Source organism: Salvelinus fontinalis, chromosome 40 (assembly GCF_029448725.1).
Source record: "Salvelinus fontinalis isolate EN_2023a chromosome 40, ASM2944872v1, whole genome shotgun sequence".
Lineage (NCBI taxonomy): Eukaryota > Metazoa > Chordata > Actinopteri > Salmoniformes > Salmonidae > Salvelinus > Salvelinus fontinalis.
Window position 1 is genome coordinate 5,250,900 of NC_074704.1, and position 17,951 is coordinate 5,268,850.

General features: G+C 40.5%; 1 protein-coding gene across 1 annotated transcript; it reads right to left on the reverse strand.

Annotated features, from left to right (window-relative positions):
* Nucleotides 1-4,506: 4,506 nt before the first annotated feature.
* Nucleotides 4,507-13,462, reverse strand: LOC129839909 (zinc finger protein 664-like). The gene is made up of 2 exons (XM_055907625.1): nt 12,898-13,462; nt 4,507-8,002 (listed from the first exon to the last, which is right to left on the reverse strand). The coding sequence occupies exons 1-2, from the start codon at nt 13,229-13,231 to the stop codon at nt 7,089-7,091; spliced, it is 1,248 nt and encodes a 415-aa protein (XP_055763600.1). The 5' UTR covers nt 13,232-13,462; the 3' UTR covers nt 4,507-7,088.
* Between the last annotated feature and the right edge of the window lie 4,489 nt (nt 13,463-17,951).

Consider the following 17,951-nt stretch of genomic DNA (forward strand, 5'->3'; position numbering starts at 1 on the left):
TGCGGGGGTACAGGCTAGTTGAGGTAATCTGTACATGAAGGTAGGGGAGTGTAGTGACTATGCATAGGTAAGAAACAACCAGCGAGTAGCAGCAGTGCACAAAAGGGGGGGGGGGGGGGTCAATGCAAATTGTCCGGTGGTGATTTCATGAATTGTTCAGCAGTCTTATGGCTTGGAGGTAGAAGCTGTTGAGGAGCCTTTTGGTTCTAGACTTGGCGCTGCGGTACCGCTTGCCGTGCGGTAGCAGAGAAAACAGTCTATAACTTGGGTGACTGGAGTCTCTGACAATTTTGTGGGCTTTCCTCTGACACCGCCTATTATATAGATCCTGGATGGCAGGAAGCTTGGCCACAGTTATGTACTGGGCTGTTCGCACTACCCTCTGTAGCGCCGAGCAGTTGCCATACCAGGTGGTGATGCAACCGGTCATTATTTGACTATTTTACCTGCCAGAGCCAGTCTACCTCTGAAAATAACATACAGTCCTTGGACCTTGAGGAGTAACGGGGGCAGCAATCAGCAGTAGAAACAATAACAAAGCGTACTCCCTGCCTGTTTCGGTAAAAAGCATATTGGGCTAAGCTAATAGGAGATATTGAGGACTACAGTATTTCAGGCATTGTCATTGGATGCATTTGATCAATTGTTAACGTTTTGTTGATGGTCCACTATTGATGTTCTACACGTTACAGTGAAGCTTCAGCCATTCCTACAGAACAGCATTAAAGTGTAGAACCCCTTTACTGCATATTGGTTCAACGACTGCAGAGACGGTACTTACTGGGGTTAAACGGATCTCCAACCTCCTCTTCTTCCTCCAATGTGACAGTCATCTCCCCCTCCTCCTCTTTCACTCCAAAAACTGCATCCTCCTCTTTCTCTTCCTCTTCTTTTACTCTGAACGCGTCTTCCTCTTCTTTCATTGTAACGTCTTTCTCTTCTTCTTTCACCTTAACAGCCTCACCCTCTACTTGTTTTTGTATTGTAACATCCTTCTCCTCTTTGACGAAAGCTTCTTTCTCCGTCCAGCAGACCTCCACTTCTGTAGCAGGAGGAGAGTAGCTTAGTGAACTCATGGTCGGAAATGTTAGCTAGCTAGCATTAGCGACTAGCTTAGTTCTAAGCTAACTTAGCAAACCAGCTAGCTGACAAACAACGTAAATATATAATTAAATGGGCCAACAAGTACATACAACAGAAGTGTGTTTAATACACAGCGACTAATATACACCAAAACAGTGTAAAGAGCGTGAATGTTGTAGCTGTGTTTGCTAGAAAGCTACCGAGGTGTCTGACTAGCTGTTGTTGTCGAAGAAGCGTCCCGTCCACTAGATTATACGTCACACTGGCAGCATCGCCTGAACCTAAAAGACGCACATCGCCGTCTGCTGACTGGAGTGGGAAACGCAGTTGAGGAATTTTTCATTTATTTCATAAAAGTGTAATATTATATTATGCCGTTCAAAGAGAAGCATGTGTTGATTGATTCGTGTTTAATGAGTGAGAATTTAAAACAAGCTTTACACCCACAATCAACTTGTTCTTAATAAATCTAAATCATGGTTTAGTGTTTCTGTATCAAATTGGATTTTTAACAGACTCAAATCCTTTGGAGTCATTTTGACCCCAGCCAAAAGCACCTTTGATAAATAGGACGTTTATTGAAAATCGAAATCAAATCACATTTTATTGGTCACATACACGTGTTTAGCAGATGTTATTGGGGGTGTAGTGAAATGCTTGTGGTTCTTGCTCCGACAGTGCAGTAATATCTAACAAGTAATATCTAACAATTTCACAACCCAATACACACAAATCTAAGTATTTGAATCTAGGTTTCTCTGTAGACATGATCAATCCCAACCAGAGGGTGGAGGGGCACCTGTATCAGTGGTTTTGACCAGATAGACACCTGCAGACACACAGTATAGTGCCTCCCATGTACTCTCCTAAGATTGGACATTTCTGTACCACGTATCACGTGACTGTGTACAAAACTGCCAATGGTAGAAAACTCTGCCAGCTGTATACAGTGCATTCGTTAAGTATTCAGACCCCTTCACTTTTTCCACATTCAGTTACATTACAGCCTTATTCTAAAATTGAATATTTTTCCCCTCATCAATCTACACACAATACCCCATAATGACATCACAATACCCCATAATGACATCACAATACCACATAATGACAAACCAAAAACAGGTTTGTAAACATTCTTGCAAATGTATTTACTTAAGTATTCAGACCCTTTGCTATGAGACTCGAAATGGAGCTCAGATGCATCCTGATTCCATTGATCATCCTTGAGATGTTTCTCCAGCTTGATTGGAGTCCACTTGTGGTAAATTCATTTGATTAGACATGATTTGGAGAGGCACACACCTGTCTATATAAAGTCCCACAGTTTACAGTGCATGTGTCGTGGTAATTTCCTGTATTACTCAATAAAGAGAGAGAGAGAGCCAACCACACACAAGTCAGAGTTAAATTATATATTCCATCTTTAATATATATACAAGCTTCACCAAAGCCCTTTTTTGACTATCAGATCAATTCAGTGTCTATAAATGAATTCTCTGAGAGTGCTTACAAAACAATTCTTAGTTTCATTTATAGCCAAGATACACCCCTCTCAACTTACAAAGAATCCTTTACCCGAAAGAGGAGTATCCTATCGCTAGACAGCATCAGCTATAAATCATCGTTCAGTTTGATCTCCCAAGACAAGGTTTAAATCTCATGCTTGATACTTCACTGTCTACCAAAACATTACCTCATCCAATGGCATATATCAATTGTCATTTCTAGATATTCCCAAACCTGGACAAACTCAAAATCAGACAGTGAGCCTCTTAGGTCAAATACTAGGTCAAGATAAGGGCAACCTCAGAGGGGAAATACAATTGGTTCCAAACACTGCCAAACTCCTTCCCCCTATGAGAAAAGTAGGGAGTGACTGGCGTACAGACATTGTATGAGATAACTAATTGGTTCCCCAATTAATAACTCCATCCCGTCACATGGTTTAGGAATAGTTACAGACACGTTCCCATAAGAAAACAACGTTCCCATCAGAAAACAACTGTCCTCCTCCCCTTCTGATATTCTACTTAGCACCACATGGTTTAACAGATACATTGACTTATGGAGACAAGCCTGACCTCTCTCCTCTCTGGCCCCAAGTTACTAATCCCCAGCTCAGAAGATTCTAATGACAAGTATCTCACAAGCATATGATGAAAATAACATCTTATCTATCTATATTACCTAGCTAAATCTGATTCTGCCACGACACGTCAGAGCAAAACCCAAGCCATGAGGTCAAAGGAATTGTCCGTAGAGCTCTGAGACAAGAATGTGTTGAGGCACAGATCTGGAGAAAAGGTACCAAAAAATGTATGCAGCATTGAAGGTCCCCAAGAACACAGTGTCCGCCCTCATTCTTAACTGGAATAAGTTAGGAACCACCATTACTCTTCCTAGAGCTGGCCGCCCGGCAAAAACGGAGAAATCGGGGGAGAAGGGCCTTGGTCAAGGAGGTGACCAAAAACTCGATGGTCACTCTGACAGAGCTCCAGAGTTCCTCTGTGGAGATGGGAGAACCTTCCAGAAGGACAATCATCTCTGCAGCACTCCAACAAATCAGGCCCTTATGGTAGAGACCAGACGGAAGCTACTCCTCAGTAAAAGGCACATGGCAGCCCGCTTGGAGTTTGCCAAAAGGCACCTAAAGGACTCTAACCATGAGAAACAAGATTCTCTGGTCTGATTAAACCAACTCTTTGGCCTGAATGTCATGTGTCATGTCTGGAGAAAATCGTTACCATCCCGGTGAAGCGGTGGTCATGGCAACATCATGCTGTGATGTTTTTCAGCAGCAGTGCTAATTGTCCACTGGTTTTGGTGCAATTTCTCACCCATTTTGTCAGTAGGAAAGTTAATTTCCCGTCAGGCACACACATTAGTTGATTGTTATTATGAAAGTCATTTGTATAGAATGTACTTTTCCCCACTCATTCACCCCATCTCTTTACATTGCTTATTTATATGTGGTGACCTGACTGCGTCCAGACTGTCAAAGCCCCATCCTGGTAGATCTGAACCTAATTCAGCTTGGAGTGATCAGATGACAGAAGTCACATTTAGGTGCCAGGTGTAACTGAGTCCATAGATGCTCCACATCCATTACTTTGAGTGTTTTATATAATATGACTAAATGTGTTTCTTTCTGTGTGGCCGGGGCAGTCAAGAAATGGAACGGCAAGGCCACAGAACATGACATAAGCAGAGCTGTGGGAGACCCCCTCAAGCCCCTGGTAGAGCTGGGGGTGGTGTTTACCACTCCACCAGGCCGTCTGCAGGCTGGAAAAGTGGGATTGATCTGTTTGATCCATTTGTTTGTTTCAGTTCTCAGTAGTTGAATCATTTGATACTGTTTTTCATACAAAGATGGACCAAGAGTCTGTTGATTGGTCAGTCATTGGGTTAAGTTGTTTTGCAATGTTTTCAAATCAAATCAAGCTTTATTTATATAGCACATGTCAGACATGGATGCAACACAATGGTTTCACAGGTAAAAACGATGAAAATTAAACAGAAAAAATTAAACAGATATATTTAGTACATGTAACAGTATAACTTTAGTCCGTCCCCTCGCCCCGGGGGCGAACCAGGGACCCTCTGCACACAACAGTCACTCATGAAGCATCGTTATCCATTGCTCCACAAAACCTGCGGCCCTTGCAGAGCAAGGGGAACCACTACTTCAAGGTCTCAAAGCGAGTGACGTCACCAATTGAAATGCTATTAGCGCGCACCACTGCTAACTAGCCAGCCATTTCACATCGGTTACACAACGAACATAAGAGGATAAAAAAACTGAAGAAAAACAACTGAAAGACTAATGAGCAAGAAAGAAAGGAAATGCCATTGATTAAAATATTAAGAATATGATGCTATATCCAACCCAACCCAAAATATAAGCTTGTTTTTTAGAACTAACAGAGTCACTGACAACAACTAAACAGGTTTTAAGAGGGGTTCTGAAAGACACTATGGGGGTGCCCACTAGAAGTTGACTAGTAACAACAACTGGGACCTAAAAGACACTCACCATGAGACCCACTAAATCTGCCCAAGAAGAGGCAAACAAAAGAAAAATCCACAACTAACTTAAAGACAGGAAGCAAACCAAAAAGGTGGAGCAACTACAGGTGTTGACTCTCCACATCTATCAAGACAACTGGAGCACTGGGCCAGACACTCTTAAATAGAACCTGGACCAGCTCAGGTGAAACACCTTCCCACTAACGAGATGGACAAGCCAGCACAGGTGTAACACATACTGACCAACGAGGTGACACCAATCAGTGCGTCCTACGTGCTGACGAGCAAGACGTGCTAACGAGCTAGACGTGCTAAAGTCCAACCTCAAAACATAAATGGAAAAACCAAAGACTAACTAACACCTTAAGAGTTTGCTCACCAACAACAGAAAACAACTTCCATTTCACATTACAATCAACTACAATGCTTCACCTTCACCAATATAAACATGGTGTCTGTCTACTGGCAAACAACAATTACAAACAATATTTATTTTTTATTATTCCCACAAAGATTTTTCTTTCTATAGCTTCTAGAACTCTCGTCTTCCTAAAACTCATTCGCTTCTAGAACTCCCGTCCCCTTGGAACGAGCCCAAACAAAACTCATCTCCAATACGGAAAAACGTGCAGTAAAAATAAACTGTGATCCATGGCAATGCACTGGCTAAATGCAAAACACAAAACATTTTGACTGCCCCCCTTGAGACAATCAGCAACCAGGTTGTTCTCACCACAGACATGTCTGATTTCAAGAGGAAACTCCTGCAATATCCGTAGTAACTTTCCACCTCACTGCTGAGCTTCTCTCTCTTTTCAGAGTTCACTAGATAGGCATGTTGTTGGATCGGGTCCCAGTCCCCAATGTCATGCTCTAGTACATTTGGGTTGGCACATCTGAGAATTAACCTTGATATTCTAAAAGCAGGGCAACAATGTCAATATAATTATCAGTTGGTTGCATAAATAATTATCATTACCAAATGTTACATGAAATGTAAATATGAAATATTTGGTTGCATAGTTGCTTGGTAGGATAGCCCCAATGTCAAAACACAGTTTTAACATGTCCAAATCAATAACCAATATGCAGAAACAGTTTGGGATAAATTGAAAACCTAACATGTGCTATTTACACAAACATCTGCCACAATAATAATATTTTTTAAAACAAGCACCTTATAAACTGCACAAGCACCAGAAACACTGTTGTTTTGACAAGTAGCAATAAATCACTGATATCGATTAGGGGGGAAATCAGGTTGTATGTGCTGTTGAAACTAACAACTAAAAAAACACATGGAAATGGGAAATATCTTTAACCTCACTGGTTAGATGACAACCCGCAGAAGACAGTCAGCTACATTTTGGAGTGATGAATTTAAATGTAGGGGTCGCTAAACAAACGAACACAACCCTTATTTGTCATCACTCATCGATATCATGTCAAAATTAATTGTGTGACAGAAGGGAGATGAGGTTTCGCGTCCTGTTAAAACTAACAGCTCAAAAACCACACAGAATATGGGAATAATGTGTACATCCCTGATTAGAGGACAACTTGTAGAAAACAGCTAGCTACATTTTGAAGTGTTGCATTTTGATTCCAGTGGGTCACCAACGTGGTAAGTGTAACACAGCTCTATTTGTGTTAGTAACTTTTTGTTAAATCTCATAAATAATACTCTTCCAATTCAGAGCCTGGATTTCCCCCCTGAGGCTAATATCCATATCATGTTGAAATCAATAGAACAGGGGACAAACATTTAGGGTTCTACATTGTGACATCATTTAAATACTCCTACTACAATGTTAAAACATTCTACATTGTGACATCATTAATATACTCCTACTACAATGTTAAAACATTCTACATTGTGACATCATTAAAATACTCCTACTACAATGTTAAAACATTCTACATTGTGACATTATTTCAATGATATCATGAAACAACTCCTTGATGTATTTTATGTTTAATCAGAGATCTGAGACACAGGGGAAGGGAAGTATCCCTTCCCCTGTGTGTGTCCGCTTGTGTATATTCAGGCTGTTTGGCTGAGTAAAACTCTTCCCACATCGATCACAGCTATAAGATTTCTCTCCTGTGTGTGTTCTAAGGTGTATAGTTAGATAGCCAGAAGTAGTAAAACTCTTCCCACATTGATCACATAACGGATTCTCTCCTGTGTGTGTTCTCTGGTGTACTGTCAGATAGTTAGAAGTACTAAAACTCCTCCCACATTGATCACAGCTATATGGTTTCTCTCCTGTGTGTGTTCTCTGGTGTACTGTCAGAGAGCCAGATGTAGTAAAACTCTTCCCACATTGACCACAGCTATAAGGTTTCTCTCCTGTGTGTGTTCTTTGGTGTGCAGTCAGATTGCAAGAATTAACAAAACTCTTCCCACATTGATCACAGCTATATGGTTTCTCTCCTGTGTGTATTCTATGGTGTGCAGTCAGATGGCTAGATGTAAAATAACTCTTCCCACATTGAGCACAGCCATATGGTTTCTCTCCTGTGTGTGTTCTTTGGTGTGCAGTCAGATTGCAAGAATTAACAAAACTCTTCCCACATTGAGCACAGCCATTTGGTTTCTCTCTTGTGTGAATTCTCTGATGAATTTTAATGCATGATGAGGAGGTAAATCTCTTCCCACATTGACCACAGCAATAAGGTTTCTCTCCTGTGTGGAATCTCTGATGAATTTTAATGCCTGATGAGGAGGTGAATCTCTTCCCACAGTCAGAGCAGCGGTGAGGTTTCTTTCCTGTCGATCTCTGCTGGTGTTTCTTGAGGAGTTCTGATGTGGAGAGACTCTTCTCTGCCCTGTCAGCATCATGGGGCTGTTGAGGCTCCCCAGAGGATCCACGATAGTCCCGTCTCTCTCCTGTGTGAACAACAAAGTCAGACGGTTAAAGGGCCACAACAGCAGAAATCCACTGTTTATTTGAGGTAAAAGGTGAAGCCCAGAGGTCTGTTAAATTATTTTACAATTGTCTTAAGACAGTCAATGATCTCCAAAAAGGTCCCTTTCTGTGTATATCTGGTAATGAGGAAACCACTAGTTATGGATGTAGTATATCTGGTAATGAGGAAACCACTAGTTATGGATGTAGTATATCTAGTAATGAGGAAACCACTAGTTATGGATGTAGTATATCTGTTAATGAGGAACCCACTAGTTATGGATGTAGTATATCTAGTAATGAGGAAACCACTAGTTATGGATGTAGTATATCTGCTAATGAGGAAACCACTAGATATGGATGTAGTATATCTAGTAATGAGGAAACCACTAGTTATGGATGTAGTATATCTGTTAATGAGGAAACCACTAGTTATGGATGTAGTATATCTGGTAATGAGGAAACCACTAGATATGGATGTAGTATATCTGGTAATGAGGAAACCGATAGTTATGGATGTAGTATATCTGGTAATGACGAAACCACTAGTTATGGATGTAGTATATCTGCTAATGAGGAAACCACTAGTTATGGATGTAGTATATCTGCTAATGAGGAAACTACTAGTTATGGATGTAGTATATCTGGTAATGAGGAAACCACTAGTTATGGATGTAGTATATCTGGTAATGAGGAAACCACTAGTTATGGATGTAGTATATCTGCTAATGAGGAAACCACTAGTTATGGATGTAGTATATCTGGTAATGAGGAAACCGCTAGTTATGGATGTAGTATATCTGCCTGGAACAAAAATGGTGAGCAAAGATTTTAGTTTTCCACAATGTATTCTGAATATTACAGCGCAAGATCAGGAGTGCTACTGAAGGAAACTCACATTAAGCTCTGTGTCGCTAGTTACTAATTCACCACCATGGGGGAAAACTCAGGGGAGTTCTCATAGGCTGACAGCAAAAATAGCCTCAATTTCCAGGTTGCTTATGAGTGCATTTCACATTACTTTGGATTATAACTGTAACGCTCGTTTGAATCTCCTGCTTAATATGTTTGTGTTATTGTCGCAAACTCAACTGCTTTATACTTTTAAAACACTTCAACCAGTAAAATGCTCTTTAGCTAGCTTTGCCATCAGCCTGAATCTGAGGGTTTGTACATTAAGTGTTTAACAAATTGGCCCATAACTTCACCTAACAACAACATAGACCTACTGTAGGACCCATAACTTCACCTAACAACAACAGATCTACTGTAGGACCCATAACTCCACCTAACAACAACACAGACCTACTGTAGGACCCATAACTTCACCTAACAACAACATAGACCTACTGTAGGACCCATAACTCCACCTAACAACAACACAGACCTACTGTAGGACCCATAATTTCACCTAACAACAACACAGACCTACTGTAGGACCCATAACTTCACCTAACAACAACATAGACCTAGGACTATAAATCATTTAATATTTCAGGTGAAACATGGAATCTAAAATGTCTGTCATGACATTTCATAACCTGATCACTAGATAATTTTGTGAAAAATTCCACTAGGCTACTCTGTAATGTGTTGTCATTCTAAATGTCCTGAATAAAGGAAAATAGCTGTGTGTGTTGTACAATAGCCTATCCATCAAGGAACAGTTCTCTACACATTATGAGCTAAGTATCTCTGTGTGCAAACAGACTAACGAGACCCAACTGTAAATCAAGCAGACAATAACACATTATAAACATCAATTTGTTAGGGATGTTAGATCCAACGTGGAGCACGGCATAACTGTCTTTACCAGAGTAATGAATGAAGAAGGACTTTAGTTGTTTTTTGCATGTCGTGATGTTTGTCATTTGACTGTCATTCAGAAAATGATTTCCTGGATCAGCTGATGATAGTTCAACATGTGACTAACTAAACAGCTACAGTATTAAGAATGATGTGTAATTATTGAAAAACCACATTAATGACAGTATCCATTTGGGTGTTGTCAATAAAGTTAAGGGGACTTTCGGTTAGAACCATTGGATTTAGCAAACTCTGAAAAGATTGAAAACTGTTTTCCGAGCATAACATAAGGAGACACTAAATGTGACGTAGTTAGAGAGCATTTCAGAGATCTGAATACAAAAAAACTGTCCCACTGCAAGATCCAGTATTTAAGTTGAAGTTCATCATATGACAAGCGTAACGTTATGACTATAACCAATGTTCCCTGGAGGAGGGAAACTAGGTACAACATACTATCAAATCCACATGTTATGACTATAACTACTGTTCCCTGAAGGAGGGAAACTAGGTACAACATACTATTAAATCCACACATTATGACTATTACTACTGTTCCCTGAAGGAGGGAAACTAGGAACAACATACTATCAAATCCACGCCTTCCTGGAATCCCTGTCTTCCACAGGTGATGAGCGTGAGGCTTGGATTTATTCCTTCAATTTAATACCGCTCTTCACCGGCCCAGGAAGGGGTGGGGCCAATCAGGTGTTGTACCTCGTTTCCCTCCTTCAGGAAACAGTAATTATAGTCAAAGTTACACTTCCTTTCAGTAGGTCAACTTCGGTACAACATACTATGGAGAAATAGATTAATTTCCCATGCCGACCCAAACGGATACTAAATTAAACGACCCTGCAAGATGCGTCAGTTTTGTCAATTTATTCATTCTTTCGTTTGAAACACTCCTGTCAATGTTGAGTAAGGACACACACCTGATTACACATATAGAGGTAGGACTAGTCTACCCGATTACACATATAGAAGTAGGACTAGTCTACCTGGCCTGAGCACAAATGTAGGCCTATAAATGTGGCTATTTGGGGATGTCTGATAGTATTTCTGATTGTCTTAACGCTGCACCACTAATGAGTTGTGGAGCTTCTCCAACTAATTTTTTCTTCACCTCAAAGAGCAGGTAAACAAAGTCTTATTAGAATCCATTACGAATGACAATAGTTGCTCAAAGTATTTGTAAATTATTTCCAGCTCTCGCCCTTTCGATAACCACCCAGCATTAAAGGGTAAAATGTAATGCTCTGATCCAGTGGAAATGTTATAAAATACCTGATTACTTCTTATTCTTTGCACAAATAGACGACAGATGTGTCTGTCCAGAACTCACTGGCGCGGGAAACTGAGGGCCCAGAATATTTTATACAATGTTGCAAGTTTGAGGACCCAGTTTATAGTTGATAGAATGTTTCAAGTTCGTTGTTGACAGGCCATGTGCAGGCAATGTGATTTATAGGATATTTATTTTTTTAAATCGGGATATTTTCTACCTGCAGGCTGCAAATGTTTTTGTTTGTTGGTTTCATGTAGGCTATTTTTACATAGTTGGCAATGGCAATAAAAGTTACTTTTAGATTTGTATAATTTTCATTTAGATGGAATGTAGATTAATCACAGACAATGATTTTGAGATACTATTATCAATGAAATTAAACTGTTTCAGTAAAATGTGCAAATGAAAATCATAACTGGCACCAGATCAGTAGAAATGGTAAGATACATTTGCACTTCAAATGTAGGTTGCCGACTGCTTGTGTAGCCAATTACCAGCAACGTCAGAATGTATGAAGGACAGCAGGAGTTGGTTCAGGAAGAGTTTCTTCTCTTCTGGTTGGGCGATATTGATGTAATGGCATGAAAATAAATTGGCTGAATATTATACAATGACTTATCAACAGCTCTAACAATTTGACCCCCACAGGAAATCTACACTGGCAATTTTAGAATATACTATATAGCCTAGAAACCTGGTTAAACTATCACTATGACATAATGGATGAATTCTAGAATATACTATATATCCTAGAAACCTGGTTAAACTTTCATTATGACATCATGGATGAATTCTAGAATATACTATATAGCCTAGAAACCTGGTTAAACTATCATTATGACATCATGGATGAATTCTAGAATATACTATATATCCTAGAAACCTGGTTAAACTATCATTATGACATCATGGATGAATTCTAGAATATACTATATATCCTAGAAACCTGGTTAAACTATAATTATGACATCATGGATGAATTCTAGAACATACTATATGTCCTAGAAACCTGGTTAAACTATCATTATGACATCATGGATGACCAGTCCTTGTATTCATAGTGTATTGAATTCAGGGGGTCGCCCTGAGCTGAACTCAAACCTGGGTCCACTGACTCTCAAGTTAACACCTTATAACTGTTACACCAAGATGTCTGAACTTCTTGACGAGGTCCCTAGGTTTTGGGTTAAGTTTGATACAATAGCTTTCTCTATGAATTTGAGAGTGGTTATATTTCTCCAGCCCCCATCCCTCAGCTGTTTACCAAACCAAGTCTCTGGGCAGCCATTTTGTTTCTGTTTAAATCCTAGGTTGTCTCTTTAAAAATGCCACACAACAAACAACCAATCTGCAGTTGAAACAATAACAAAGCTGTAATTCTACTACTGTTTTGCTAATAAGATGATGATGGGGTTGGAGAAATGTAACTACTCTCAAATTCATAGACAGACCAATGGATGCAAGGACTGACCATCCATGATATCAACATTATAGTTTTAACCATGTTGAGGCTATACAGTGTTGATTTACATTGTTTCTAAACATTGGAGTAAAAAAAGCTTATTTGGGGTTCTGATGGGGCAAACAGTTGAACTAAGCTCATGAGGCATGTGTTATATTCTTCAAGAATCAATGGCTATAAATAAATAATACACAGTCCATACTGCTATAACCCATAGTACCACATTGGATAACATTCACAACATGGAACAACAGTCCATACTGATTTCCCCAGTTCAACAACTGCAGAGTTTGTGCCTCTGTTTTTAAGACAGTACTTACGAGTGTTAATCAGGGAACGGTTTCTCAAAACCATCTTATGGCTAAGTTCACCGTTAGAACCATCGGACACCTTAAGATGCGTTTGGGAAACCGGGACCAGATATCCAGTTTCCTCCTCTTCTTCCTCCTCCGTTTTCAATGTAACAGTCATCTCTTCCTCCTCCTCTTTCACTCCATAAACTGCATCCTCCTCTCCTTTTACTGTAACATCCTCCTCCTCTTTCACTCTGAACGCTTCTTCCCCTTCTTTCACAGTAACGGCCTCATCCTCTACTTCTTGTTTTACTGTGATACCCGCTTCTTCTATAGCAGGGGAGTAGCTTAGTGACCGCATGGTCGGGGATGTTAGCTAGCTAGGCTAATGCTAACTTAACCAGCCCGCTAACGGAATAATAACAACACTGTAAATATGAAATTAAAACGGATAACTAACTAGACGACAGAAGAGGGTTTAAAACACAGTGGCTAATAATTACGAATACGTCTAAAGACCTTTATTGGTTCGTCTATTTTGTCTAGCAAGCTACCGAGGTGTCTGACGAACTGTTGCTGCTGCTGAAAGAAGCGTTCCGCCCACTAGATTATACGTCACAGTAGCATCATTGCCTTAAAGTCGCAGACCGCAATCTGCTGACTGGAGTGGGTAACGCAGTTGAGTAAAATGTAAATACAAATTTCAGACAAAAGGTAGGTAGGAATCAGGAACATAGCTAGTCCTAAAATATTAATTAGCCCCTCCCTAAATAATTTAATATCAATATCAATATATTTTCTCTGTGATTTCTGTTAGTAAAACGTTTACTGTTGACAGGAGAACAAGAGGAGACAATAGGACGAGGTGGATAATTGTATAATAAGGCAGATTTATTCAAGTGTAAAGATATTAGGCAAAGCGTGCGGCACGGCTCTTTCTGTCTGATTTGTATGAAATCGTCCGGAAAGAGAAAGTTTCAAGACTCGTACAGTATTATATATACAACAAGCAAAGTAGGTAGATCTGCGAGCCTGGCCTTCCGATTGGTCGATCTGGGTCTTGGGTAGTCCTGAACAGGCCTGGTGTCCACGTTCCATTGGTTCCTGAGACAGTTCTTTGTCCTGAGCTCCAAGCATGTGTTGTGTGTGTTCTGTGGTTATCATGGGGGAGGGGAATTATGTGTGTCTGTAGTCGGTGTCTTAATAAGTCCAGCATATGTCCAAGAGAAATGAGGAGTATGTGTATTTTTGTATAAAATATGGCTTATGTTGAAATGTAGTTATTGCTAGTTTCCAGTCTCTATTACAATTTCTTACATTACTTATTTTCGTCAACCGTTCCATCGCATCTTAAACTTCTTACCGGGCCGGCACTAGGACCGGGGGAGGCTGCTGCTGCACTAGTGATAGTTAGACTTTCTTCAACATAGATGGCGGACAGAAATACTAGGAGAGAGGGGTAACCCTACACAGAACTGAACTGAATCAAAGATGGCGGACAGAAATACTAGAAGAGAGGGGTACCCCTACACAGAACTGAATCAAAGATGTCGGACAGAAATACTTGGAGAGAGGGGTACCCCTACACAGAACTGAACTCAATCAAAGATGGCGGACAGAAATATTAGAAGAGAGGGATAGAAATACTAGGATGGAAGCAAATGTAAGGGATTATAACGTAATAACTAATCATGCAAAAAACATGTACAGTTGACAGGAATGTTAGTTCATGTATAGACAAACGATTATGCATTTTTTTAACATAAAATTATTTTTATGAAAATCGCGATTTAGCCAGCTAGCTGGCTAGCTTTATGGGTGTTGTGACATGAGTATGACATTGAACCAGTAGAGAATGTGAAACGCTTTATTGAAAAGCTCATTATCCAAGTGTTATAAATACAAGTTCAATCTGTACTTCAATGCACATCTGTTGTGAATTATAAAAACAGAGGAAGAAAGAGGTGGCGAGAGAGGTGTAAAAGACAGAAAGGGAAAGAGGTAAGCACATAGGAGCAGGGAAGGCAGCACATGATTAAGGAATCACAGTGCTACATAAATATTCTCTCAGTTCATCACAATTACATAAGTGTCTCTAGTCGGCCCAAAGGTTATCTTAAAAGCAGGTGAGGTGGCGATGATGGGACTAGGGGTTGGCATCCTCTCACATCAAAACATATCTGCAGACGATAGACAGAGCATGTTTAAGCCTTGTGTTTTTAGTTTTTATTCTAACATTGTTAGTCATCAATCAGGAGGTGAAATGCAAAACTGACCTGGGATCATTAACTCTGGGACTACAGCATCTCTCTGTATTTCAATGTTAAGCATCTCTTTAATAATACTTCCTGTATAATATAAACTGACCTGGGATCATTAACTCTGAAGAACAGTACCCTCTTAAAAGAGCCTTTGGTTGAGCATAGTGTAGTCTATGGTGTTGCCAGGGAACAGCACCCTCTTTGAAGAAGTAGGAGGTGAAGATCTCCTGCACATGGATTGCCTCTCTTGCTGCGTTGTTGGACCCCATCCTTGAAACATCCTGCAGAGCAGCAGACTCCTCCTCTGGGACACGGCGGCGATCTGCAGATCCCCTCCTGGTCCGCGTGTCCATCCTCATGAAGTTACGCAAGACACAGGTAACCTTCACACATCTGAATTCTTCAAGAGGCAATCTCAGATGACCCTGATCACCCAACCTTGCAGTGCCCTAGAAATGCCTTAAAGTCGCAGACCGCCATTAGCTGACTGGAGTGGGTAACGCAGTTGAGTAAAACGTCAATTTAATTTTCAGACAAAAAGTTAAAGGGTAGGAATCAGGGACGTCGCTAGAACTAAAATATTAATTAGCCCCCCCCCCCCCCTAAATAAATCAATATCAGTCAATACATTTTTTCTGTGATTTCTTTTTTTTGTCAACCGTTCCATCGCATCTTAAACTTTTTACCGGGCCGGCACTAGGACCGGGGGAGGCTGCTGTTAGACTTTCTTCAGCAAAGATATACTAGGAGAGAGGGGAACCCCTACACAGAATCAGCCCTGCAGTGCTGAGGCAAAAACAACAATGTACCTCTGAGTCCCCAGGACTGAGAACCACTGCTCTTCATTGGGACCTCTTCATATGTAGACTGGCTTCCATAGAGCTCTTTATCTGAGGACAGAAAACCTCACAAGAAACACACTTCATTATAGTCAAATTACACCACACTGAATATTATGTTACTATTATCTCCGTCCTCACTTCTAGGGACAGGAATTACACAAAAGTACCTTCCCTATCCAGAATAGCCCCCTCTCTCACTGACAGTTGGGGCTGCTATCCTTTCACCCTCCTACATGGCTGATAGCTAGCTACCTACAAATGGTTTTGGAGTTTGTTTTTTACAGTAATAAATACATCAAGATAGGTAGCTAATATGAAGTTAGACAGCTGATGATATTTAATTCACTTAGCTATCTATCTATCTATATAGTATTTGAAGTTGGTTAGATAGCTAGCTAGCCAACTAGCTAGCTCATTTAGCAGCACATTAGAGTTAGCCTGCACTGTAGCTAGTTAGCTAATAATACATCGTTGTTTCTTTACATTTACAAAATCTATTTACTTACTTGAATAGGTTCTCCCAGCCATGTGGACAACTGGAAACAGGGCAGAAAAGTTTGTAACCAGAGCACATTAGAGGATATTAATATTGAACTATGTAGCCATTTACGAAACAGACCTTCATACAAACTTGCTCTGCTGAATTCTTGACGGAGTCACAACGGGAGGCCTAAGCAGCATCTAGTCCATCTGCTGACTGGACGCAGGTGAGGAAAATGTACATTTTATTTTCAGACAACAAGTTAACTCTAGGGTACTCTCTAGGGATTCTTGAGACATCCCTACCCTAAACCCTAACCTTAACCCCTAACTTAACCATTTTAAATGTCAACTTCAACGGGCTAGGGACGTCCCAAAGATGTATCGCTACCTGAAAATACATGATCTAAGTCAGGGGTGTCAAACTCATTCCACGGAGGGCCTAGTGTCTGCAGGTTTTTGTTTTTTCCTTTCAATAAAGCCCTAGACAACCAGGTGTGGGGAGTTCCTAACTAATTAGGGATGTTAATTCATCAATCAAGTACAAGGGAGGAGCAAAAACCCGCAGACGCTTGGCCCCCGTGGAATGAGTTTGACACCTGTGATCTAAGTGATTGATAGTATTGTGGTATACATCAGTCATAAAGCCTTATTTACTTTAATGAACTACTAAAATAGTGATTTTGTCAGACAGCATAGACAGCAGCTCTACACTTTATTGACTGACTGATCCAGTCATCCTTCCATCCCTCCTCAGCCTTCCTCTCCTCTGAAGACCCAGTGAGGGTGGAGCTCAGTCAGAGAGCTGTTGAGGGACTGGTTAGGAAGAACACTTCTACAGCCAGAGGTGAGAGGTCACACATGGTTTAGATGGTAAATATTTATGTCCCCTTAGCGGTTCATCACGTCAGAAAAAGGGAATATGTTCCATCATCTATGTTTATTTAAATTAGTGCAAATTGTATTGGTGTAATTTCTCACCCCTTTTGGCTGCATGAAAGGGAATTTCACCTCAGGCACACACATTTGTTCTTTGATATTATGAAGGTAATTTGTATCAAATGTACTTTTCCCCACTCATTCACCCCATCTCTTTATATTGAGTATTTATATTCAGTGGCCTGACTGCATCCAGACTATGTCAAAGGCTCATCCTGGTAGATCTGAACCTAATGCAGCTTGGAGTGATCGGATGACAGAAGTCACATTTAGGTGCCAGGTGTAACTGAGGCCATAGATGCTCCATATCCACTACTTTGAGTGTTTTATATAATATGACTAAATGTGTTTCTGTGTTGCAGGGGCAGTCAAGAAATGGAACGACAAGGCCAAAGAACATGACATAAGCAGAGCTGTGGGAAACCACCTCAAGCCCCTGGTAGAGCCGGGGGTGGTGTTTACCACTCCACCACGCCTTCAGCAGGCTTGAAAAGTGGGATTGATACTGATCTTCATACTAAGATGGACCAACAGTCTGTTGATTGGTCAGTCACTGGGT

Coding starts and splice junctions, on each gene's coding strand:
- LOC129839909 (XM_055907625.1), bottom strand. CDS start 13,231: ATGCGGTCACTAAGCTACTCCCCTGCTATAGAAGAAGCGGGTATCACA. Junction 8,003..12,897: donor CCGTTCCCTGATTAACACTC/GTAAGTACTGTC, acceptor TTGTTCACACAG/GAGAGAGACGGGACTATCGT.